At 40.9% G+C, this 27,512-nt stretch overlaps 1 protein-coding gene across 7 annotated transcripts; it reads right to left on the bottom strand.

Moving 5' to 3' along the window:
• Positions 1 to 1,423: 1,423 nt before the first annotated feature.
• LOC139540861 (DAZ-associated protein 1-like) lies at positions 1,424 to 18,128 on the bottom strand. 7 transcript variants are annotated; one of them, XM_071344878.1, is made up of 14 exons: positions 17,981 to 18,128; positions 16,718 to 16,758; positions 15,868 to 16,034; positions 15,245 to 15,310; positions 14,119 to 14,226; positions 13,793 to 13,841; positions 10,064 to 10,146; positions 7,582 to 7,729; positions 7,290 to 7,319; positions 6,700 to 6,852; positions 5,964 to 6,131; positions 3,421 to 3,513; positions 2,884 to 2,938; positions 2,166 to 2,246 (listed from the first exon to the last, which is right to left on the bottom strand). In XM_071344878.1, the coding sequence occupies exons 1-13, from the start codon at positions 18,010 to 18,012 to the stop codon at positions 2,928 to 2,930; spliced, it is 1,149 nt and encodes a 382-aa protein (XP_071200979.1). In that variant the 5' UTR covers positions 18,013 to 18,128; the 3' UTR covers positions 2,166 to 2,246; positions 2,884 to 2,927. The 7 variants fall into 7 exon arrangements, with proteins under 7 accessions (XP_071200974.1, XP_071200975.1, XP_071200977.1 ...); XM_071344873.1 differs by lacking the exon at positions 2,884 to 2,938 and having other exon boundaries at positions 1,424 to 2,246; XM_071344874.1 differs by lacking the exon at positions 2,884 to 2,938 and having other exon boundaries at positions 1,424 to 2,246; positions 14,119 to 14,223.
• Positions 18,129 to 27,512: the final 9,384 nt, after the last annotated feature.

Genomic DNA, 27,512 nt, shown 5'->3' with positions numbered 1-27,512 from the left:
GTGGAGACCTTTGTGGGCTATACTCGGCCTTGTCTCAGGATTGTAAGTTGGTGGTTGAGGTTTTCCCTCTAGTGGTGCGGGGGCTGTGCTTTGGCAAAGTGGGTGGGGTTATATCCTTCCTGTTTGGCCCTGTCCGGGGGTTTCTTCGGATGGGGCCACAGTGTCTCCTGACCGCTCCTGTCTCAGCCTCCAGTATTTATGCTGCAGTAGTTTATGTGTCGGGGGGCTAGGGTCAGTTGGTTACCTGGAGTACTTCTCCTGTCTTATCCAGTGTCCTGTGTGAATTTAAGTATGCTCTCTCTAATTCTCTCGTTCTCTCTTTCTCTCTGAGAACCTGAGCCCTAGGACCATACGTCAGGACTACCGGGCATGATGACACCTTGCTGTCCCCAGTCCGCCTGGCCTTGCTGCTATTCCAGTTTCAACTGTTCTGCCTGCGGTTACGGAACCCCTACCTGTCCCAGACCTGCTGTTTTCAACTCTTAATGATCGGCTATGAAAAGCCAACTGAGATTTATTCCTGATTATTATTTGACCATGCTTGTCATTTATGAACATTTTGAAAATCTTGGCTCTCTCTAATTTTCTCCTTCTCTTTCTTTCTCTCGGAGGACCTGAGCCCTAGGACCATACGTCGGGACTACCGGCCGTGGTGACTCCTTGCTGTCCCCAGTCCGCCTGGCCTTGCTGCTATTCCAGTTTCAACTGTTCTGCCTGCGGTTATGGAACCCCTACCTGTCCCAGACCTGCTGTTTTCAACTCTTAATGATCGGCTATGAAAAGCCAACTGAGATTTATTCCTGATTATTATTTGACCATGCTTGTCATTTATGAACATTTTGAAAATCTTGGCTCTCTAATTTTCTCCTTCTCTCTTTCTTTCTCTCGGAGGACCTGGGCCCTAGGACAATGCGTCGGGACTGCCGCCTGTGGTGACTCCTTGCTGTCCCCAGTCCGCCTGGCCTTGCTGCTATTCCAGTTTCAGCTGTTCTGCCTGCGGTTATGGAACCGCCACCTGTCCCAGACCTGTTGTTTTTCAACTCTTGATGATCGGCTATGAAAAGCCAACTGAAAATTATTCATGATTATTATTTGACCATGCTTGTCACTTATGAACATTTTTGAACATCTTGGCATAGTTCTGTTATAATCTCCACCCGGCACAGCCAGAAGAGGACTGGCCACCCCTCATAGCCTGGTTCCTCTCTAGGTTTCTTCCTAGGTTTTGGCCTTTCTAGGGAGTTTTTCCTAGCCACCGTGCTTCTACACCTGCATTACTAGCTGTTTGGGGTTTTAGGCTGGGTGTCTGTACAGCACTTCGAGATATTAGCTGATGTACGAAGGGCTATATAAAATAAAATTGATTGATTGATATCAAACATTAGGAACACCTTCCTAATATTGACAACAAGAAGAGGCAGGATATCTTTAAAACATTTATTTGAAATAAATTCCTTTCTTTTTGCATAAGTGCAAAATGCACTCAAAAACAGCCACCTGAGGGAAGTCTACATCTTTAAATAAAAAAACAAGCAAAGTGTACATTTTTCGTACAAAATTCTCTTTAAAAAAATTGCAGTTTGTGTATAATATATATTCATATTTTCCAAACTTTAAAATAAAGACTCAGAAAATAAACACAATCCACCAAATTAAAAACATTTTCCCTAGAATTTAAAGCTGAGAACTTTAGACCCTGTTTTCATTTCTGTATCCGGCATAAATATACATATGTCTCTCTAATATATATATATATTCTCTGTGCTAGTGTTTGACCAGACAATCAAAACCTATTGCAAAGTAGTAAAGTCCTACTTTAAAACTTGTGGGGAGAAACAAAGTTCCTTTCATTTCAACATTTGAAAGAAAGGTTATGCAAAAGTCTTACATCAACTTTTACATCATGTGACATTGTAACAGAAGTAATTGGAATCCCTGGTTTTATGAGAGTTCACTTTTTCCCAAATTGTGTCAATTTGTGTTCCAAAAAACAAATACAGAAATCCAGTTTTGCTTATGACCAGAACACATTTCCCTGACTTTAGAACTGAGCGCTGTGGCGGTCGGAGACGCTCAGCGCCGGTATGGATGGAAGCCCGTTACGTTGTGATTCTGTCCTCGAGCAAAAGCGGCTGCTGTAGGCTGGGGGCCCGCCGCCGGTTGTGCTGTTGGTGCCCCGTATGAAGCGGTCTGCTGGCTGGGATCTGCGAAAGTATGGCCAAACCCACTCAGGTCCTGACCATAACCTGTGAGGGTGGGTGGAGAACAGGGAAGAGGGGTTCATTATCACAATCATAAATGGTGCTCATAAACAAACAGATTCCAACCAGCTAGGTGAAAGTCCCTTATTTTACCCAAAATAAATACAGCATTGATCATGGTTTCAGGGCTTTTTAATGTTCATGTTAAATATTGTCTTCCTTCCTTCATGAGCCTCCATGAACCAAAATTCTGAGTTTGGTTAGCCAGTTAAGAATGAGTGCTTCCAGTGTAAATCAATCGGTCTATTATTTTGAGGATTCAAAAGATGTAATCTGAACTGTTATGAGAGGAATCAACAAAAGGAAAACAGTATAAATGCTTAACAGGTTTTTATTTTTTAAATTTTTATAGACACGATGGCTCCATCTCCCTGCAATCCACTGTAGCAGGAGAAGCAGAGAACTGCATAGACATTCAGTTCAGATCAGGCTGATAAGTTACAACTCATGTCAGACACTACAGAGTAATGAAAAAAGAAAAGAAAGGAAACAGAAAATGGTAGAAGAACACAAGCAAACTTTCCCACAAGGTGCTCAAAGCGCTACAAAGCTGGAAGAAACATGTGGAAGAGCAGACCTAACATGACCAGAGAAATCAAATAGATATCGGACATTCATTCACCAGCCACAAGTGTTTGTTTCTTCATACAAACTTTCCTCTGATTATCATCTTTGATCTGTCAAAAGGAGACGATGGCATATGGGAAAAAAACAAGTTAATTGACTGCTAACACTTTCAACAACAGAGAGCAAAATAAAAATGTTAATTATAGTATACCATGAACACATTTTGCCAATTAAATCTTATTTTTTACCAGAAAAGGCAGAGAGAGGACAAACAAATCTGAGGACACAGGTGTTGTTGGTATAATAAACTACAGCTACGATAGGAAATGAGACGTATTAACATTCAACAGGCATGGAACCCTGTTAATTGATTTATTATTCATATCGTGAGATATGTTCACGCAATAAGATCTCAATCTCAAATCATTGAATACCGTAGCTGTATTTTAGTTTACTCTAGAAGTATGTACTTTGTATGCACAAACATACAAAAGCACATACAGGGGAAAGGGACGCAAAAAAAAGTAGCAGCTATACGACTTTATACTGAACTGTACTTTTGGTGGTTGGAAAAGACAATGCTCACACCTACCTGCACTACTTCCTCCCTGCACATCCTGACCATTACTGTGAGAAGGACGCGTTGGTCCGTAGGAAGAGGGCTCCTGAGGGTAGATACTCAGGCCTATCAGGGAGACGAGGAGACTAGGTTGACGCAACCAAGATAGTCTACTTTACTTTAACATTGTCCCCTTCTTAGACCTGCCACTAGGGCTTGGCTTAACACTTAATTATTACACTCCCGCTGACTGCCTGATCTTAAGACTCCTACCATCACTGCACACATCCATCTGGAATTACAAACACATAGGGTGAATGGGGGTGGGGGGGCTACTTGCTAATGCCCTTTGCCGCCTATGGTTACCTTTCTAAAGTAGGCAGCTAATGCAAACGGGAAAGCGCAGGATGGGTAAGCAAAGCGCGAAACACTGAACAAGATGGGAATCTCAACTGACAGTCACAGGGATGTATTCAACTGATGCAGTGCATTCGGAAAGTATTCAGATCTCTTGACTTTTTCCACATTGTTATGTTACAGCTTTATTCTAATTGTTTCCCCCCCCCCCCTCATCTACACACCCATACCCCATAATGACAAAGCAAAATCAGGTTTAGAAATGTTTGCAAATGTAAAAAATAAAAAATAAACTGAAATATCATATTTACATAAGTATTCAGACCCTTTACTCAGTACTTTGTTGAAGCACCTTTGGCAGCGATTACATTCTTGAGTCTTCTTGGGTATGACGCTACAAGCTTGGCACACCTGCATTTGGGAGTTTCTCCCATTTCTCTCAGCAGATCCTCTCAAGCTCTGTCAGGTTGGATGGGGAGCATCGCTGCACAGCTATTTTCAGGTCTCTCCAGAGATGTTAGATCTGGTTCAAGTCCGGGCTCTGGCTGGGCCACTCAAGGACAATGAGACTTGGCCCGAAGCCACTCCTGTGTTGTCTTGGCTGTGTGCCTAGGGTCGTTGTCCTGTTGGAAGGTGAACCTTCGCCCCAGTCTGAGGTCTTGAGTGCTCTGGAGCAGGTTTTCATCAAGGATCTCTGTACATCTTTCCCTCTATCCTGAGCCTCCCAGTCCCTGCAGCTGAGGAGTGGCTTCTGTCTGGCCACTACCATAAAGGCCTGATTGGTGGAGTGCTGCAAAGATGGTTGTCCTTCTGGAAGGTTCTCCCATCTCCAGAGGAACTCTGGAGCTCTTTGAGTCACCATCGGGATCTTGGTCACCTCCCTGACCAAGGCCCTTCTCTCCCGATTGTTCAGTTTGGCCAGGTGACCAGCTCTAGGAAGAGACGTGGTGGTTCCAAACTTCTTCCATTCAAGAATGATGGAGGCCACTGTGGTCTTGGCGACCTTCAATGCTGCAGAAATGTTTTGGTATAATTCCCCAGATGTGTGTTGACACACAATCCTGTCTCAAGTTCAAGTCTCACAGCAAAGGGTCTGAATACTTATGTAAATAAGGTATTTGTTCTTTATTTTTAATACATTTGCTCAAATTTCCAAAAGCTGTTTTGAAACATGTGTGTAGATTGAATAGGAAAAACATTTAATCCATTTTAGAATAAGGCTGTAACGCAACAAAATGTGGACAAAGTCAATGGGTTTGAATACTTTCCAAATGCACTGTACTATTTTGAAGAGCTATACACTTATAAGAGCTATTAACAAAACAAGATATCTAGGTCTGTCTCTCCCCACAGATTTTTGTTCACTGACAAATGCCAGTGAGGACGAGGGGGCAGACAGAATTAACTAACTAAGCAACATACATTAACCTTTCAAAAAGCAAGGATTTACCAAGGCATTTTGTTTACTAAGGAGGAAGAGACCTTATGCAAGAGCCCCTCAATTGATGACAATGCTGGATTTGTACCCAACATGGTACAATAAGTATAATTGAAGGAATTGAAAAAAATCCTGATACAGTGCCTTCAGTCTTCTCATATAAGCTTTCATATTTGTTTGCGGGGAAAGATTGGTCTGAAACCTATTACTCTCAGGAGAAAAATAATCTACAGGATCCATTGACACCATGGAGCTCATGCCAGGAGAGAAAAGCCAGCCAAGTCAATACCAAAAAGGGAACAGTTGGTCAAACTGCCTGTAACCTTTGCCAGTAAAATACAATACCTTCCTTTGTCTATCTGCAGTTTGGTGGATATTCCAACTCCTCTCAAACAAGATTTCTAGGCAGGATGATCTAGTTCATACCTATCATTGGTTACCCATCCACATCATTACACAGCCCTAACTGGAATATTCCAAAAAAGGTGACACTGAAGAGTCCTGGGTATGGTGGGACTTCTATAGTATCTTCGTGGCCAAGCCGTTGGGGGGGGGGGGGGGGGGTATGTATGCAAGCGTGCATATGCATGTGATGTCGTTAAAGCTACATGGTACCAAAGGGGCGAGCTCCTGCTTGTTTTAGGGTTGTAGTAATGAGCTTAGGCTAGGGAGGGGTTGTTTGACCCAATAAAGCATCCAACAAAATGGATCTATCCAGTATAAGCCATAATAACAGCAATGCTGAGGGTGGGGCTAGGGACTGCATGGAGGCTCTACTTACCATACTGGCTGTAAGGGAAGTCTGGCTGTCCCGTGGGTGCTTTGCTGATGTCCTGAGTAGGTGCTGTAGCTGGAACAAACCCTAGCGGCCCTGTTACCGGAGTCGTGGGCGGGGGCGGCACTCCTTGTGGGGCATACTGCTCACCTTGAGGCGTGCCAAAACTGTACCCTAAACCAGTGCCAGATGAAAGAGTAGTTATGTTGTACATTCTGAACTATGAAAGATCACCCGTATGATATATATCCATTTTATTATAATCAAAAGAATCATACAACCTTTGTCAGTCTAGGCAGTAGGGTTGGATGATATTAGAATGTAATCATATACTGGTGGTATTAAAAAATTATATATTGTGAAGACGATATTAACGTTCGTGAAGATAAAAATTGAGAAATCTAAAACGTGTTACTGTTGGTGTTACATTATTGCTAGCGCTGCAGACCAGCTATTCATTTCTTCAAGACAAAGCTGGTGTTGAAATTATATTCCTCCGTTTTACCTGACCTAACGATGCCCGCATTTGAAACGCGCACTAACATTTGAGTTTTTTTGTGGAGGAATTTGTACATATGTGCAAACTCTCATCATAAAGCAATGATTTTTATTTTTTACAAAACACACATTTTTGGGGACATAACAATATTGTTTATTGCAATATTGGCAATATGAAAACAAAACCATTTACATAAATAGAAACATGCTTTTCTTATGACAACAATACATTGCAGATACTGACCGAACTGAGGTGGTGTGCTGTATCCCTGTTGAGCGTAGGCCTGAGGTGCACCAAACCCCCCCGGCGGGGTAGTTGTGACGAGGAATGCGTTGAACGGTGAGGGGGGCTGGACGGGAGCGCCACGGCCCACAGATAAAGGGGGCCCGTACCCACCTGAGTCAGAGAGAACACAACAGTTACTAAATACGTGATGACAGGTGTCTATTGGTACATTTTCAGTCTTGGATATATCCTGGTTGAAACCCACTGTCAGTAGAGACTGCACATTAGATAACATTTTCACCGCTGGGGTGGTATGATACAAGACTTAAGCAAGGGTGAAGAGTGTTAAGAATAATGATAATTTCCCTCTAGAGACAGATAATGGACTTAGAGTGCCCTCAGGTATCCCAGCTGTCACCGTGATAACACTGGTGCTTAACTGACATTACCCAATTGGTCAATATGGAAAATATAAAGTGCAAGGCAATTGTCTATGACACAATACTTTCTTGATAAGTTAACCATCACAAGACAATAGCTAACTATTTAAAAAAGCTAGTTAGTGCGAGATATCCAAAACAGTCAAGTGATTCAAGGGCAAAACGTACCCATGTGCTGGCCTGTAGACACCCAAACTCCTTCAAAAGAGAAAATAGTTTAGTATTTTGCTGGCACAAAAACAATTCTTCAATATGTAATTTCTTAACTACAGTACGTTGATCATTCCTCAAAGTAAAGATTCAATGTGGACCTAGAAATACAATGTTAATATTATTTTTAAAAGCAATCAGGCATTTTAACAGTTTCCAATACTATATTTCTCCTAGGTATAATAGAATGTCATGTTCCTGGTCTGACAGAACGAGCCGCGTTCTCTGCTCTGGCTGGTCTCCCACTCACCCGGAGGCCCATAACTCTGCTGCCAGCCCTGGGCAGGCTGTGCCGACCAACCATTGGCGGTACTCAGGATGCCTCTGGGTCCCCAATGGTTAGGTTCAAGCTGGCCAGGAGCATTGCTGTCCCGAGGTTCAGCCTTTTTCACTTCCACCTGGACAAAGGACAAGGAGGGTACAATTTGCAAGACCAGTAGTTTATCACCAAAATATCTTCCTTACCCGATCTCACCCATTACTAATATTTCTCTTCAACATATCAGCTTGAGAGGGTTTCAGTTTTACATTTTATCTGGGCCATTACACTTGTGCCTAATGCAGATCAATACTTTAAGGGGAGTTGAGTAACAATATGTTTCTCAGGTACTTCAGTCACAATAAGATATTGCTTAATTGTTGGTTAAATCATTTTGAATAAAGCATAAAATAGCAATTGATTTAAAATGGTGCAAAAATTTCATAAATTTGACAAATCGGCCTGAGAAACATATTCATATTTCCTTATTTTTTGTGCCCTTTAACTTTGATAAAAACATCTATCGGAAGGTAAAGACTTACCTTTTCCCAGCTAACGTTTAAAGAATCTCAATTATATTTAACTTGTAGTAGAACTTCAGAGGCAGATGGATGTACAAAGAAATGTATCATATATATCAGAAGAGGTAAAACATGCAGACAATAGAAATGGACAGTCATAAGTCAATTTAAAAATGAATCTTCATACCGTGTCAGATAATGGAGAAAATTGCAATGGTGCTCAATTGACTAATACCCATCTGATTTGCTCATCTCACACAGAATAGAAGCACTTGGTATTGGACTGGACTAATGTTCAATGAGGTTGAAAAGCCAATCATTTTGTATCACACCAGATGGTTTGTGAGGCTACCAGCCCTTATCTGCCCTATAAAATAGTAGTGTCACTTGTTGTAGCCAGCCAGAGATACCAGCAGTTTACCAGAGCGACAAATGGGTTTAAAAACTACATGGCGGGGAAGAGGGGGGGACTAGACAGAAATAGACTAGGCTCTATAGAGGTTGAGTTATTGGGGTCACCTTGCGAAATGAATCTCAATTTTCCCCCTGCTTTAAGGCGGTGCCACTTTCTTTGCCTCGCCTCTTTCTTCTCTGTCGACCTAATTACAAGCACGTTTCCACGAGTGGCCCACCGTCTACAGAACAGCTACCTGGGTCTTCTCCCGCGGGCATCGTGGCTGGGAGTGATGGATACCATGACTTCAATACACTACCCAACAGCAGAACTGGGATTTTGTCCCACAGTTTGATGTGCTCCACTTTCTAATTTTGTAACTTATATCCCCTACCTCCCTCAAGTCTAAGCCAAAGGTAATGTCAACTCAAGATCAAGCCAAGCCCCGATTCCTTCTGGAAATCAGGACAGTCAAGGAGTCGGTAAGAGGATAGCATAATGTAGGTAGGGTCCCATACATCAATTATGAACAGACATGGGTTGAGCTCAACTATGAAAAATGGGTACATAAGTCACTGTCCATTTAAATGTTCTCTTTCAATCAAAGACAAATGTTGTGTCCTCATATGGGGGGGGGGGGTAATCACACTATTGAATGCAAATTTTCCAAATTAATTTTGTCAAGATAATGAATGCTATAGGAGAGGATGTCTCAGAAGTAGTTATGCTAATTGTTTATGATAAAACGACAAATCATTCATGACAGAATATAAAAACTACTGGTATCACAGAACTGTGGCTTCAGGCACCCACTTAGCTAAGAACTTGCCGCTGGAAGGAAGTAGTGAATGATAGGGGCAAGCAAAATCAACTGTAATTCAAAGACGGTGTGAATAGATAGCCCTAGAAAAAGACCCACCCATTTTGGTTCTCAGATGTGATCGACACAGTATGGAGATTCTTAAACTGAGGTCACTTAATTTAGGTTCTTTAGGAAATATATCAAATAACTCAAAAAGTAAGTGACCTGCCAACAAAATAATCAAAAAAGAAAAAAAGAACTGAACAAGACCAATCCTTTAGGTGATTTCTCTGTGGTAAAATAAAGCATTTTAGGCTAAACTCTTATCTCCCATTATATGCTCCAAAACTGGCCACTCCCTTGAATCTCCAAAGCCAGGGCAAGTATTGTTTGAAGTAAGATATCAAATACCTTTTACAACCTAAAGGAGAGGTCAAAATAAACAAAGCCTTGGGCGACTACAGAAGTTGTCACTAATATTTCAGGAGGGGTGACCGAGTATTCTTTACAACAAGTACAAGGTCAACCAGGCCATTGAAATGTTACGTGATCCAGAAAACAATTGTGACCTGATCTTTTAGGAAAATCTTCAGCCATGTCATTAAAATGAAGTTTATAAGAGCTATAGGCCTTCAACCTCATTGGTGGCCCCTGAAAATAAGAGCTGTAACTCAAATGTAACAGCAGCAAACGATGCATCCCGTCGCCCAAGCCTCAGTTTGATCTTGAGGGTAAAATAAAACTACAACTACACACTTTTTTGCCCATGATGTCGTGAAAATGCATGTTGACAGCCTGGTCCACTGATTGTTCGGCCTCGAAAGTAATAAATCCAAAACCTAGCCAACGACCAAGAGTGAATCAAGGTAGCAGGGTGTTGTGACAACACAAGATGAAGAACAGTATTGGGCTCAGCAAGACAAGGATCCATCAAGACTGAGCTGGAGGCTCCTGGGGTTCAGATGATGTCACTGACTTGCAGCGATACACAAGCTGAAGTTTGAGGGCTGAGGCACTTGTATCATCCAAGATAAACTTTGCACCAATCCTTTCCATGATCAACTAAGGTTTCAGTTGTTTTTTTTAACTTCTAGCATAGCAAAGTCTCCTTGTTCTGTATTATATAGGGGTTTGAAAATGTAATGTAATATATAAAATTGTAATACAGTTATATACAGTGCAGTCAGTTGAACTACTGAGGAATATAAAAACTATATAGATTTCATGACACACTTTAGTGGTTTCAGAGCATTCATGTATGTATTGGGTGCCAATTGGCCCAGCGGTATTGATGTTACTTCATTTCATCCAAACCCCAACTTGATCTGCCCTTTGGTAAATTGCTGTGCAGCACAAACTGGCAGCATCCATCGTTAATGCATAACAAAACAAAAAAAATGGAGAAACAGAAACTGTACAATGTCTAAAGCTTTTTCAATTTTTCCCAAATGTGGATTTATGTTTAGAGTCAGCCAGGATAAGCCTAAATGGAAAATTACAATATTGCTTACAACAGCAACACAAAGATATAGGCCATTTTGTCTTCCGAAATGTGTAAGTAATAACTAATGATGCTGTCAAGAGTTTGCATGGGGGATAAACAAAGTTCCCGTCAAACATGGTGAAAAACCCAATGGTGTAAGTATTCAACTCTTACTGTACAAAATAAAAGCCCTGAAATGAAGGCTTTGATAAGGTGATTGACTGTGAAGCCTCTCAGTTTTCCATTGAACTGCATAGAGCCTGTGTTATTCTAACAAATCAAATCTAAACTTTTATTGGTGGCGTACACAGTTTTGCAGATGTTATCGCAGGTGCAGCGAAATGCTTGTTTCTAGCACCAACAATATCAAGCAAAAACACCATTCATCCCAATGACTACAGTCCCTGCATGATATTAAAAGTTACTCTAGCTGAACCTATGAATATACGGCACTGTAATTGAATCCTTCATTTAATTGTACATTTAGAACCCCAACATTGGCAAATGTCCTGGTTCTGTAAAGTCTTGTGATTTTTTTGTGGTGATAAAAACTTTCCACAGTACTTCAGTTATGCAGCAGCAATAGCCCACTACAGTGAACCAGTTTCATTTTGATAAACTCATACCAGTGGCAGAATTGGGTTGTGAGAAAATCTCCACTCTGGGACCTAACCTGATTCCAATTAAATGTCCTTTGAGACAACCGAGATTTTGAAACCGCTAATATTATTTCAAGCTGTCCCAAGCCGCCTGATCTACAACTATAAATATCATCCATCGATGACCTGTCCTTGATCTAGATTCAAAACTTAGTTCAAGCATTTGCAAACAAACATTCCTAGACAATCTACCCCAAAAAAGGTGTCAAAAACCCAGTCGTGCTCAGCGCAAAAAAAACTCAAGTTCATAACCATGATGAATCTAAACTTTGTATACACCCCAAATTGACAGCCTGAACATTCCATTTTTGGTTCAAACATCTGGCCTGTACCTCTGTGATACCACTCAGTACACAATAACCTAAAGGAGAAAATACAAATCTTAAGAGACACCGTTAATCACATTCAAACCATTCACAAGGAAAATTAAAATAGGAAGGGCTTATACTTACAAAAATACTTAACTTTCTACATACGGGAAAACACTTAATATATATATATTTTTTTAAATCAGAAGTCTAAATTAAACAAAAGAAAACTTAGCTTAATACTGAATGTTTAAAAGTATTTTAGTAAAAGAAAGGTCTGGATATTATGCTTGATTATGTTAATGTAATTGCTGTGCAACATCGTGTAAATTCAGATGACAAACTATTCTGCTTGTCTCCCCAAAGAGATCAATGAGTACTGAAGTAGAAGAGGTGTAATAAATGACAGGAGTCATTGAGTGCTGCATCATTGCTATGTGGGACAAACGCAGAAGAAACAGCTCTGAGCAAACTACCCAACCTAATGTAACCTACATCTAAGCTAAACAGTTCTGAGCTAACTGACCAGACTAATCTACATCCACCCATGCTGGTCTTGTCATTCTAGGGGTGCGTTTACAGCCCAATTCTCATTTAATTTTTTACTAATTGGTCTTTTGACCAATCAGATCAGCTCTGAAAATGAGCTGATGTGAAAAGATCTGATGTGATTGGTCAAAAGACTAATTAGTGGAAAGAATATCAGAACTGGGCTGCCAGTGTAAACGCAGCCTAACTATCAACTAATTTAACAGATGAAACTCCTTACTTTGTTCTTAAAAACAATTTCAAATGTCAACAGACTCTGGAGAAAAAAAAAAGTGAACTGTATCTGCATAATTTAGGGCCATAGGAATTCCTTTCACCAGTTTCTTCAGGGTTTCCCTCTCAAAATCGCACTAATAGAAAAAACTAAACTGGATGTTATAAGTCCACAACCATGCTATAAACCACATCAGGAGACCACTTTTGAGTTCTGGGAAAAATTTGAGAAATGTCTTACCCTTAAATTCCAGTGAGCACCTAGTTAGAGGCTGTTTAGTGATGTTTTTGTAGCACACGTGATGGTAGTTTGCAAAACAAATATCCACTGGATTGATGCAAATAATCATGACATCATTCTGCCAGGTAAGCATAGGCTACCATGTAGTTAACATTTAATTGAGAAGGTTTTTGGGAAAGCCTTTCCATCTATCAGAAGATTTTTCATTAGCATCATCGCTAACCGCGACACAAACTGGTAGCTGCGCGCACTGCACACATGGGGAATTCTCATTGACTCTTCAGAAAGTTGCAGGAAATACGAATCACTGATGCATTCTGTTCATGTCTTGTGATAAACTTGGGCTAATTAACACATTTTCTAAACATTTAGTTGATTCGCTACCAAACAAAGTTATATTGTTCAATTCCAATTTATTGTCTGGATTGAGTCCATGTTTTCCGTATTGCAGATTTTATAGGGCCCTAATAAAAAAAAAGAATAATCTAGCACTATGCTGGTGAAGTTCTGCCATTTCAGCATTTAACTCAAAGCACTCAAAAAAGACAAATGTTAACTTTTGTCAAATGGTCAAAGGTTTAAATAAGACAATCCATTTCATGCAGCCTGAATAATACCACAAAAAAATATCAAGATACTGTACTCAAGTATAGTCGTCATGATAAAGCCAATTTATTTCAAACTACATGTAATACTATAGTGTGTTAGCATGTCCCTTAATAAAACATCTAAATGCATCAAAAGCTGATCCGGTCACACAAAGTGAAGATGTTTGAAATTCATGCAAACTTTCTCACCATGTAAATAGGACTGCACGGGGAAAGCTTTCAGTATTTAAAAGGTGGCATCCATTACAACGCCTGTGAATGAATGACGAACAAGACGTTCCACCAGAAGACACAGGTGGGTCTAGCTGTAATTGAGCATGGGGGAAAGTGGATTGAATGCGGCTTATTCTCTTTGGGTCAGAATAGTTTGTCATGAGATTTAGAGATGGGAGGTACGGAAGAAAAAAACGGGTTCAGCTTTTACCTCGGGGCCTCTGTTTCTCCGCGTCATAGATCATTACCACCTCTGTGACCTTGGATTCAACAAAGGAGAACATGGGCTGCATTAGGATACAGGGAAAAATATGCTAGTATTGCCATTGCATGCATCTCTCAGTTGGAAAACTAACACATTCTATCAATATCCTCTCCTCATATTGATGGCATTCTAACAGAAAATACTACTTTTCCTGTAGTCTTCCAATAAGCAGTTCCTATATTGGATCCTGTGCAAAACATTCAAAACTGTTTTAGGTATTTTTTTTATATAAAAGCTATACAATACAGTATAGACATTTTAACAGGACTCACCACTCCAAATCTATTGAAATAGTCCCGGAGTTCAGGTTCACCGCAGTTATGGGGGATTCCGCCGACAAATATCTTCTTTGATTTATTGCTGTCAGCTTTGCTGCCCTTCTGAAACAAAGAATGGGATCTCAAAGCCAGATCAAGAATCTGTACAGGTGCATCAAATCCAGGACCGAAAGACTGAAAAACAGCTTCTATGTCCAGGCCATCAGACTGTTGAACAGCCATCACACCATCCCCTGTAGTAAGAGAGTAGTACTCATGTAGTAAGTAAAAGACAAAGATAGACTCGCTCGCACGCACACTCACAGCCAACGCTGCTGTCCCATGTATATGAAGACAAACACTGGACTGTTTCTTTCACACCGTGTATTATTCACATAGCTCATTCTAATATATCTACTACTGTACGTTCCATTTTTGTTAAACTGTTTATATACTCAAATCTTGACACGGCTCACTAATATCTTCTGCTTTACATGTCATTCTCAGGATATATTTTAGGTGGCATTTGGATTACTGAGTGTTATTTGGGTTGTTATCTGGATGAGTTGTAACATTTGTGATTTGTTTTTTAGTTTTTCATTATTATTTGTGTACTTGTTAAGAATTTTTTTCCTGCATTTTAGGTGCTAGTAACAAGCATTTTACTGTACCCTCTACAACACCTGCTTAACTGTGTACGCAGCCAATAAACTTGTATTTGAATCCCACTGAAGACAATTCACCTTCATCTAGTCAGACAGAGGAGAAGAAATTAGGTTCTCTCATTCTGCCCTGGGGTATAATTCTTCACGTCACATCAATGCGAACACTAGTCCCAAAAGATCAGGGCACACTAGTGCCTTCACTTCAGAGTTACTGAGACAAGCCATTTCAGGATCTCTGCGTAATTTTTTTAATATACTAAATCACTTAAGTCTAACAATTAAATTTTGGGCTCATTAGTAGAAGTCATGTTCACAGCAATAAGCCTCAGTGTGACAGATGAGATTTCTAGAGGCAGATAGGACCCCAGTTTATCAAAGGACCAAAAGGATACAATTTAATCCATTCTACCAAGGCTTGGTGCCCTATTTCTGTAGAGGACACATGTAGCCCCAACTAATTAAAATACGCCCCTTACCCAGCCGTCCTTCGTTCGCACTTTTTCAGGTTGCATTCCTCTGGGAGTACATGGCTTGGGATCAATCTGAAGGCAAGGAATGAAATTGTACATCTCACCCTTCAGTGAAAAATCCCCTTCAAATGTTCCCTCCAATTTATCTGGTGAATTTGCCCACTCAATAAGGCCACATACAAATTAAATAAATGACGTGTTATACAATTCACATTATGATAAGTCAAAGTTTAACTGCAAGAGAATGACCTTCAATATGGCAAAATTGACCTGTTCATATTGCTGCATAGAGCAACTTGTAGCAAACCAAGCATGTCATGTCCAGCCCACTGCAGTTACACGTTAGTTCAACTAATAGGCATCTGAACAGGCAACACTTGTTTGGCAAACAGCCTGCTTTCATGTTCATGAATGTCCTTCAGAGCCAGCCTTACATTTACTGAAGATACCAATGCCAGTTATGAATTCACTACTACTTGCTCTTGCACAGAGTATCATCTACGTGTAATACTTCAATTAAAAAGTCCACATTCCCATGCAGTGCTTAATTGTTCTAATACTTAAAAAAGGCATAATTGATAAGACACATATTTTACTTTCCTTATTCAAGCTGCAAAGTGCATACTCACATTTCTGCCATCAAGATTATGAGGTTTGGTCTCCAGTACAGTCCGGACACAGTTGGGGTCTTTGAATTTGACAAAACCAAAGCCCCGCGACTGATTTGTGGTTTTGTCCTTCATGATGACACAATCAACTACCTCACCATACTGTGAGAAATAGTTTCTCAAAGTTTCTGATAGAAAAGAGGACATTGACATGAGTGGGACGATCCGTTACAGGATCCTTTAGGGATACATACATAGTGTCCTGACATTATGGGTAATGTGTTTCAAAGTTCACTGAATGCAAAGTATTTAGTATTTCATTAAGATCCCCATTAGTTGTTGCCAAGGCAGCAGCTTCTCTCCCTGGGGTCCAAACAGATAAAACATTACATCAAACAAAACATTGTGCATTCAAAAGCATGACACGCATGCATCTTTGGAGGCAGGGCATGGAGGTTTCAACAAATAATTTTCATAACAATCACATCGAATTCTTATAATTGCTTTTCTTGTCATTGAAAGCCCCAAGGAAATACCAAGGAAGGATGCACAAAAAGACATAGTACTGTGGCTATTGCTCATAACTTCAGAAAACACTGTCAGATTGAAGAGCGTGGTGCAAAGACACACACTGCCCAATCAAGCATGATACAGAGAAGGTCTCTGAACCGTAGCTACAGACAAACTCGCTTAAGACTAGATCTGAGCAACTATGAGAAAAGCCTGCATGTGTACTTTAATTACAATACACACTAACATGCCACCCTTTAGTACTCCAGAACAACATTTTTATGCACACCTTCAAGGACAACAGTATGTGCACTGCAATACGCCTAATATTGACTGGTTGGTAAGTAGACAGCTGACTCACCCTGTGTTGTACTCCAGTCCAAGCCACCCACAAACAGTTTCCTATAAAACGAGAAAAAAAAGCATTCCTTTGACTTCAAGCAAAACCTGAGATGGTCCATCATTCCTGGGACACAAGATCACATTATCAAATGGTTCTGATGCGTTAACATGTGAAAACTGACTGTGCCACATTATTGTAATGTAACCTCACAATAGATGGAGTTATTTTACTGAGGGTATATTTCTTTAAGCTGCTGATGATGCATATCAACAAACCCTGCTTTCTACTCAAATACTGGAATGAGGGTGACTTGTTTAGCACCGACAACACCTCTGGTCTTGTTTTGAAACCTTTTGCCACGTATACAGGCTAACATAAACCAGGCAAGCGAAGATATTAACTTAAGCTAGCTAAATTAGCTAGTTAACCAAAACACATTAATTATCCATGAAACTTGAAAGAGCGTTAGCTAACGTTACAGATTTGACTTTAGTTAACCTTATAAACCAACGTTAGCTATATGCCGCAAGTAAAAAATAGGTAAGATACCATTGCCTCAACTATAATTTGATATGGATAATGTTGACGGATCAAACCAATATTACAATGCTCTCAATCTTATGCCCTGAAGTCAGTTCTCTATCAAGTTCAAGAGTAACAGCGCAATATTAGCTATCACCAGCAACTAGCCACAATTGAAAAAGTTTACTAGCTTCTGGTATTTTTAAGCATGTAGTGTTAACCAACGTTATATTCTGTCGACTTCAATCAAACTTGAAATTGGCTACTTTACAAAACGAAGATAGCCAAGTGTCGACTCCTGATGATAACGTTACCGTGCCGTATTGGTACTTCACCACTTTGCTAGCTAGTTAACGTTAGCTGCCAACGCTAGAGAGCCAACTTGTTTCGGTTTATATTTATCTAGTTAACTAACGTTAATTAGATGAATAGTTGAGTATTTCAATTAATTATTCAATGACACCATGTAAACATTACTTTTGATTAGCTATCTAGCTACCTAAACCAATGTCATGCATGTTTCCAAATTATTCTTAACTAGCTAGGCTAAAGTCAACGTTCGCAAACTAGCTAGTTAACGTTAGTTACCAGTAGTTATAAATATAAAAACGCCAACTAGCTAGCTAACGTTAGCTAGCTGAGTAAAAGTGGTGATGCAGGTGATATCTATCACAGTAATTCATTGATTGAAGTTAAACTGCAAAGGAGTATATACTTATATAACTAATCCTCATTAATTAGGTGGAGATCACATCTTACCCAACTTCATCTCCGGCTAAATTGCTGTTCATTTCTAAGGCTAGTGCAGGGAACGGGTGTGCTGTTACTAGTTTATTGCTTCAGTACTGCTCCACTCGAGGAAGGTCACTCCGCTTTTGGTTGGAACTGAATCTGCGCAATGACGACGTTTGCCACACGGGGTCACCTGCCAGGGGGTGAAAAAATGTAATAATATACAGTTGTGGGATATGTAGTTGAAATTCAAGATGTAGTCTCTTCATTTACAAATTAGATCAGAAAACAAAATAATACTGCCACACTGCATTGCTTGTGGATGTACTATATCAGGGGTGTCAAACTCATTTCGCATCGTGGGCCACATACGGCCTAGGGAGATGTCAAGTGGGCCGGACCATTAAAATTATACCATACTCTGCTATAAATAACCAAAATATCATGTCTTTCCTTTGTTTTGGTGTAAAGAAGCACAAGAACATTAGGAAAATATTGAAATTTAATGAACTATCCTTTTACAAAACATTTCATGAAACACCTCATATTTCCTTAGACAAATGTGCAATTTACTTTTATCATTCACAAATATGCATTGCAACTGATCCCACTGATTGTACAAAGGCACAAAACTTTAATTGGTACTGAAAAATATAGTAATGCACTTTAAGATTAAATGAGACTTTTAAAGAAAGGAATTTTTAAACCACTTACACATACGCATATAAAATCTAAATGTAATCCCTGCGTACACCTTACAAACTAAGGAGAGTGATTTTAAATGTGTAATGAAGAAAGTGTTCGCCTGTCCTGTAAATCTGTAAACTTCATACATGAAACATACATACACATACAATACATACTGAAAATTTATGGAGTTGTATGAACAGTAGAATTCCATCACACAACTTTTGTTTTGAAGCTGCTGACTAACATTAAAGTGCACATTTTTTAAATCACCACAGTAAGGATTCATCTTCACAGAGCTGTATTCTTTCAATGCAAACAGTATCTAAGGCAGCATTTTAAAGGTACCGAAATACCGAAACTTGTTGCAAACACACCAAGCACGAAGGTTTTCCGTGCATCTCTGTAAATAAATAGGACGTGGTCCATTTTTCTTTGAAAATTCTACACTCCTTATCTACTTTTCTCCGTTTGGATAACGACATTTTGGCTAATGAGGGTGTAGCGGAGAGGTAGAGACCAAGGTATTAACAACGTCGTAACAAGCAGCAGATGGCGCATTGATACCGTCTGCTGTTTTCAGTCTGTCTCAGTGATGCGGCTTGTCTTCTACTCTGATGGAAAGAGTGCGCCCCTTAGCGGATAATCCATGAATTGCAGCGAATTAAAAATATTAATTCCATGTCTTTTATGCATTTTTTCCACTTTCAAATTATCCTGCGGGCCTGATCGAACCTCCTTGGGGGCCGGTTCCGGCCCGCGGGCCGTATGTTTGACACCCCTGTACTATATAGTGCTGAGTGATTAGTGCTTTTTGAGGTTGGTTCGGTTTCGGTTCGATTATTACCAAAAAAATGTGGACATTAAATGTATACATTTTAAAAAAAACAATTAACGGTAGTGACTGAACATTACTACTTATCACTTACCACAATTTATTCACATTACTTTACTTTAATAAAATATTCGTTTTATAAAGATTACTTTATTATTTAATTCCAAGTCATCATCTCATCTCTCTATAGAGCTGTTGCCTATGCTGTCTGACGAAATCAATATTTTAGTAGTTGTTCAAAGTAAATAAGGCAACTTTTTATGACTGAATTACAACTATCAATCACTTAGATCATATATTTTCAGGTAGAGATACCTCGTGAAACATCTGCTTTCTATCCCTGTCGACCGCGCGTTCTCTCTTCTCTCAGGGTGCATTCATAAATTGCCTCCAATATGTAAATTCAGAGCGTTGTCAGAGTGTCTGTTATAAATTCAGAGCGTTTTGCTCTTGGAGCGTTCAGAGCACACACTGAACGGTCTGGCTGAGGAGTAGGGTTGATCCTAGCGTTCTGACCTCACAACGTCAGTCAAGCACCCAAACTAACTGGCTAAAGTTGGCTAGCTTCTTTCAGACACAATTGAGGGAACACCTCACTCTGACCAATTTAATAGCCCTAGCAGAGTTGGTTAGGCTGTTTTCATGTTATCTAGAGCGTTAATGACCGTAACTGTGCTGCTGGCAACAATTTAATTACATCAATTATTCTGCGCTCTGGCACACTAAAACGAGAGTGCCCTGAAATTACATTTACATTTAAGTCATTTAGCAGACGCTCTTATCCAGAGCGACTTACAAATTGGTGCATTCACCTTATGATATCCAGTGGAACAACCACTTTACAATAGTGCATCTAACTCTTTTAAGGGGGGGGGGGGGGGTAGAAGGATTACTTTCTCCTCTCCTAGGTATTCCTTAAAGAGGTGGGGTTTCAGGTGTCTCCGGAAGGTGGTGATTGACTCCGCTGACCTGGCGTCGTGAGGGAGTTTGTTCCACCATTGGGGTGCCAGAGCAGCGAACAGTTTTGACTGGGCTGAGCGGAAATCATAGTAGATAGCCAGAGTGAATTTACAAACGCACCCTCAGTCTCCATGTCTGCTCCAAATGTTCACATTACAGTTCAGCGCACCACACAGACCGGACAAGTAGGCGGACACGTATTGGGTTATGGCCATTGTAGTCACGAACCAAGTTTTCAGCGCTAATATTGGCCTGTTGGAAACTACAACTCCATACTACATCGCTTGATCTGATTTATAGCTACAGAAACTGTGCATTGACCTCACAGAAAAAAACCGAACGAAATATAATTCAAATAAGTTAACAAACGTCCGTCAATTAAAAACAGCAGACATTTCAGTTAATCGCTCAGCACTAATGTACAGACAGGCTAGTGGAGGATCATAGTTAAGGATCATATCACCTCCACCTTACCCGACACCCTAGATCCACTACAATTTGCATACCGCCCCAACATATCCACGGATGACGCAATCGAAATCACACTGTACACTGCCCTATCCCATCTGGGCAAGAGGAATACCTACAGTTGAAGTCGGAAGTTTACATACACCTTCGCCAAATACATTTAAACTCAGTTTTTTACAATTCCTGACGTTTGATCCTTGTAAAAATTCCCTGTCTTAGGTCAGTTAGGAGCACCACTTTATTTTAAGAATGTGAAATGTCAGAATAATAGAGAGAATGATTTATTTCAGTTTTTTTTTCTTCTTTCATCACAATCCCAGTGGGTCAGAAGTTTACATACACTCAAATAGTATTTGGTAGCATTGCCTTTAAATTGTTTAACCTGGGTCAAATTTTGGGTAGCCTTCCACAAGTATCCCACAATAAGTTGGGTGAATTTTGGCCCATTCCTCCTGACAGAGCTGGTGTAACTGAGTCAGGTTTGTAGGCCTTGCTCACACACGGTTCTGGCCACAAATTGTCTATGGGATTGAAGTCAGGGCTTTGTGATGGCCTTTCCAATACCTTGACTTTGTTGTCCTTAAGCCATTTTGCCACAACTTTGGAAGTATGCTTGGGGTCATTGTCCATTTGGAAGACCCATTTGCGACCAAGCTTTAACTTCCTGACTGATGTTGCTTCAATATATCCACATAATTGTCCTTCCTCATGATGCCATCTATTTTGTGATGTGCACCAGTCCCTCCTGAAGCAAAGCACCCACACAACATGATGTTGCCACCCCCATGCTTCACGGTTGGGATGGTGTTCTTCAGCTTGCAAGCCTCCCCCTTTTTCCTCCAAACATAACAATGGTCATTATGGCCAAACAGTTCTATTTTGGTTTCATCAGACCAGATGACATTTCTCCAAAAAGTACAATCTTTGTCCCCATGTACAGTTGCAAACCGTAGTCTGGCTTTTTTATGGCGGTTTTGGAGCAGTGGCTTCTTCCTTGCTGAGAGGCCTTTCAGGTTATGTTGATGTAGGACTGGTTTTACTGTGGATAGAGATACTTTTGTACCTGTTTCCTCCAGCATCTTCACAAGGTCCTTTGCTGTTGTTCTGGGATTGATTTGCACTTTTCGCACCAAAGTACGTTCATCTCTAGGAAACAGAACGCGTCTCCTTCCTGAGCAGTAAGATGACTGCGTGGTCCCATGGTGTTTATACTTGCGTACTATTGTTTGTACAGATGAACGTGGTATCTTCAGGCGTTTGGAAATTTCTCCCAAGGATGAACCAGACTTGTGGAGGTCTACAATTGTTTTTCTGAGGTCTTGGCTGATTTCTTTTGATTTTCTCATGATGTCAAGCAAAGAGGCACTGAGTTTGAAGGTAGGCCTTGAAATACATCCACATCCACAAGTACACCTCCAATTGACTCAAATGATGTCAATTAGCCTATCAGAAGTATCTAAAGCTATGACATAATTTTCGGGAATTTTCCAAGCTGTTTAAAGGCACAGTCAACTTAGTGTATGTAAACTTCTGACCCACTGGATTTGCAATTCAGTGAATTATAAGTGAAATAATCTGTCTGTAAACAATTGTTGGAAAAATGACTTGTGTCATGCACAAAGTAGATGTCTTAACCAACTTGCCAAAACTATAGTTTGTTAACAAAAAATTTGTGGAGTGGTTGAAAAATTAGTTTTAATGACTCCAACCTAAGTGTATGTAAACTTCCGACTTCAACTGTATGTAAGACCGCTGTTCTTCGACTACAGCTCAGCCTTCAACACCATAGTGCCCTCCTAGCTCATCACTAAGCTCGGGGCCCAGAGTCTGAACCCGACCCTGTGCAACTGGGTCCTGGATTTCCTGACCATCCCCAAGTGGTGAAGGTGGGCAACAAAACCTCTGCTACACTGATTCTCAACATGGGGGCCCCACAAGGGTGCGTGCTCAGCCCCCTCCTGTACTCCCTGTTCACCCATAATCGTTTGGCCACACATGTCTCCAACGAAATCATCAAATTTGGAGAAGACACAACAGTGGTAGGCCTGATTACCAACAACGATGAGACAGCCTACAGGGAGGAGGTGAGGGCCCTGATGGAGTGGTGCCAGGAAAATAACTTCTCCCTCAACAAAACAAAGGAGCTGATCATGGACTTCAGGAGACAGCAGAGGGAGCACGCCCCCATCCACATCGATGGGGTCGCAGAGGAGAGGGTGAAAAGCTTCAAGTTTCTCGGTATGCACATCACTGACAACCTAAAATCGTCCATCCACACAGTCAGTGCAGTGAAAAAGGTGCAACATTTTACATTTACATTTTAGTCATTTAGTAGACGCTCTTATCTAGAGCTACTGACAGTTAGCGCTTTCATCTTAAGATAGCTAGGTGGGACAACCACATATCACAGTCATAGTAAATAAATTTTCCCTCAAATTAGCTATCAGTAAAGTCAGAGCTGTTAAGGGTGGGGAGTAGTGAAGTGTGATTGTTAGTTCACAAAAGGCTATTTTTAAAAATAATTTTCTATTTGGGGGGTCGGGGTGAGGAGGTGGCGCGAGGGGGGAGCTGTGGGATTATTTAAGATACTCTTTGAAGAGGTAGGGTTTCAGATGTTTTCTGAAGAAGGGAAGGGACTCTGCTGTCCTAGTTTAAGGGGGAAGCTGGTTCCACCATTGGGGTGCCAGGACAGAGAAGAGTTTGGACTGCGCTGAGCGGAAGGGCCAAGAGACCAGAGGTGGCAGAACGGAGTGCTCTGGTTGGGGTGTTGGGTTTGAGTATAGCCTGAAGGTAGAGAAGGGCAGTTCATCTTGCTGCTCCGTAGGGAAGTACCATGGTCTTGTAGTGGATGCGAGCTTCAACTGGGAGTCAGTGGAGTGTGCGGAGGAGCGGGATGTCATGGGAAGACTTGGGGAAGGTTGAATACCAAGGAGGCTGCAGCGTTCTGGATAAGTTGCAGGGGTTTAATGGCACAAGCAGGGAGCCCAGCCAACAGCGAGTCGCAGTAGTCCAGACTGGAGATGACATGTACCTGGAATAGGACCTGCGCTGCTTCCGGTGTGAGGTAGGGTCCTACTCTATGGATGTTGTAGAGCATGAACCTGCAGGGGTGAGTCACTGCTTTGATGTTTGCAGAGAACAACAGGGTGTTGTCCAGGGTTATGCCGAGGTTCTTTGCACTCTGGGAGGGGGACACCATGGAGTTTCAACCCGTGATGGAGATGTCTTGGAGTAGGCAGGACTTACCTGGGAGGAAGGGCAGCTCCGTCTTGTCGAGGTTGAGCTTGACGTTAGTGGAGGCTGCTGAGGGGGGGATGGCTCATTATAATGGCTGGAATGGAGTGTAATGGCTGGAATGGAGTGATTCACTCTATTCCGGACATTATTATGAGCCATCCTCCCCTTAAGCAGCCTCAACTGCTTGAGGTGGTGAGCCGTCATCCAAGCTGAGATATCTGCTAGGCACGCAGAGATGCGTGTCATCACCTGGGTGTCAGAAGTGGGGAAAGAGAAAAGTAGTTGAGTGTCATCCTCATAGCAATGATAGGAGAGACCATGTGAGGATATGATGTAGCCGAGTGACTTGGTATATAGAGAGAAGTGGAGAGGGCCTAGAACTGTGCCCTGGGGGACACCAGTAGTGAGAGTACGTGGTGCAGACACAGATCTTCTCCGTGTCACCTGGTAGGAGCGGCCTGCCAGGTTGGATGCAATCCAAGAGTGTGCAGAGGCTGAGACGTCCAGCCCTGAGAGGGTGGAGAGGAGGATCTGATGGTTCACTGTGTCGAAGGCAGCAGATAGATCTAGGAGGATAAGAACTTCAACCTTTATTCAACCTTAGGAGGCTGAATAAATTTGGCTTGGCCCGTGATATCCTCACAAACTTCTACAGATGCACCATTAAGCACCCAGGGTTTCTTCTGGACAGGGCCTAAATATACTGTCCTAATAAGCACATGACCTAGAGCAGCGTTTCCCAAACCAGGGGTTGGGAGGGACCCCATGTGGTGTTGCCTGATTTGAAAATGGGGTTGCGAGAGAAACAAACAAAAACAAAAATTGCGCGTGTTATGTTAGTAACATCTGGTAGCCGCTAGATGCGGTTGTAATAAACAGAGTGGTTTCTGTTTTCTTCCTACAGATCTGGCTCTATCTTTTGAACGTTTAAGCTACAACATATTATGACCCCATCACTGAAAGAGAAGCCTCTCAGGAACATGTATGTTTCCCTCAACAATGCCCATGAGCTGCGCATGACTCATTAGAAAAGGCGTTCAATCAGACTGGGGGGAAAAGAACATCATCAATGATAATGTTTTTTTCTCAGAAGATCAGACAAAATGATTGCCTGATGATCTTCTGAACTTCCCAATACCTTTCTGCATTTCAGTCACCCTAAACCATATTTAAATAGATTTAAATACTGTAAAAAGTACTATCAGACTGATTTGTAATAGACTGTCATAGTCCCAATTAAAAAAATAAACATTGGCCATTGATTCCATACATTTTTTCACATGGTGGGGTGGTTATTATTGATATCAAAATGGGGTCACAGGCCAAAAAGGTTGGGAAGCTCTGCCCTTGAGATATCCCTTATTGGGACAGTGGTTAGAGTGTTCGTTATTGGTGCTGGTGGTCTAGGTTTGAGACCCACTAAGGGAGTCACCCTACTTTCACATTCTTGCAATATATGTTAATGTCATTATTTTGATAGATCACAACCGGCAGTGATCGGAAGTCCCATAGGGCGGCGTACAATTGGCCCAGCGTCGTCCGGGTTATGGGAGGGTTTGGCCGGGCTCGGCTGTCATTGTAAATTAGAATTTGTTCTTAACTGACTTGCCTCGTTACATAAAGGTTCAATTCAAAATTCAAAAAATATCCAGAATGTGGTTGCCATTTTCTCAGAATATCAGAAATGTGTATATTACAAGAGTTTCGTTACAAAACGCTATACATTTCTAATTTAAAAAAGCCTTTAATACAGCATAGCAAAGTTTAAAAACAGCCAGATTTGTGAAATTGCTTTATTCAACATTTTGCGGTTGCGTGAGGCTTGGTGATCACAGAATCAGTAGGATACTAAAACAAACACTCAAATAGGCAACAGAAGCAGGAACAGAAGCCTGGCTTCTGCTTTCATTCAAAATAAGTTATATTATAATGCAGGGTTAAAGACACATTCTTTCTGATTGTCTTTAGCATGCAGTCTCTCTCCTCTCGCTACAGCTAATTTAGTTTGAATTATTATGTGGATTATAATAAATGAATATATTTGTAGGGGGTGGATGCATTTTTCGTTAGGGCAAATCTGGTCTGTGATATTGAGTTAGAAATGTAAAACTTTATAGTACTTAAGCCTCGAATACATTGCAAGTTTGACGTTTTTTGGTCATCAAGCTACACTTTACAGTAGGACTCAACTCTGACTGACTGCAGCATCTGAACTGTGTCTGAACTGAACATAACAGTCTGAACTGTGGAACAGATTGGGGGGGTTTTTACACCTAGCCAAGCTATTAGAGTATCCTTTTGTAATTTAATGGAGGTGTGAATGCTTCACTCAGTCTCTCTCCTATCGCCCTAGAGTCCTGAATCAGACAAAAAAAAATCTGCTGGAGGGTGGTCCTGGAGTTGAGAGAGAACTTGGGTAAATACAATGGCGCAATTACACTTGACATGTGGACTGACGATTTTCAAAAAATAGGATACTTGTTTACAAACATTGGAGTAAAACATGCTTATATTTCAGGTTATGATGGGGTATGACAGTTAAACTAAACTCATGAGTCATTTATATGTTTATATTCTTCAAGAATCAATGGGTACATATCCTTAAATTATATGTCCAAAAATGGATGTAGTAACTGCAGATTGGCCATTTAACATCAGATAAAAGCATCAACATCACAGGAAAATATGGACTACAATGTTTTTTGCAAAAAAATGTTACTAATTAATTGAAAACCAAAAGCTAAAATGTCTTGAGTCAATAAGTATTCAACCCCTTTGTTATGGCAAGCTTAAATGAGTTCAGGAGTAAAAATGTGCTTAACAAGTCACATAACAAGTTGCATGGACTGACTCTGTGTGCAATAATACCGTATAACATGATTTTTTAATGACTACCTCATCTCTGTACCCCACACATATAATTTTATGTAAGGTCCCTCAGTCGAGCAGTGGATTTCAAACAGATTCAACCACAAAGACCAGGGAGGTTTTCCAATGCCTCGCAAAGAAGGGCACCTACAGTATTAGTAGATGGGTAGAAATTTAAAAAAGAAGACATTGAATATCCTTTTGAATGTGGTTAAGTTATTAAATGCACTTTGGATGGTGTATCAATACACCTAGTCACTACAAAGATACAGGTGTCCTTCCTAACTCAGTTGCCGGAGAGGAAGGAAACCACTCAGGGATTAATGGAGGTGTGAATGTTTCAGTCAGTCTCTCTCCCATCACCCTAGAGTCCTGCATCAGGCAGTTTCATCAGCTGTCCAGGTGGCTTGTCTCAGATGATCCCGCAGGTGAAAAAGCCGGATATGGAGGTCCTGGGCTGGCGTGGTTACACATGGTCTGCAGATATGAGGCCGGTTAGACCTA

The sequence above is a fragment of the Salvelinus alpinus genome, chromosome 16, assembly GCF_045679555.1.
Source record: "Salvelinus alpinus chromosome 16, SLU_Salpinus.1, whole genome shotgun sequence".
Taxonomy (NCBI): Eukaryota; Metazoa; Chordata; class Actinopteri; order Salmoniformes; family Salmonidae; genus Salvelinus; species Salvelinus alpinus.
Note: the sequence above shows the minus strand (reverse complement) of the source record. Positions and strands in the feature narration are given on the sequence as shown.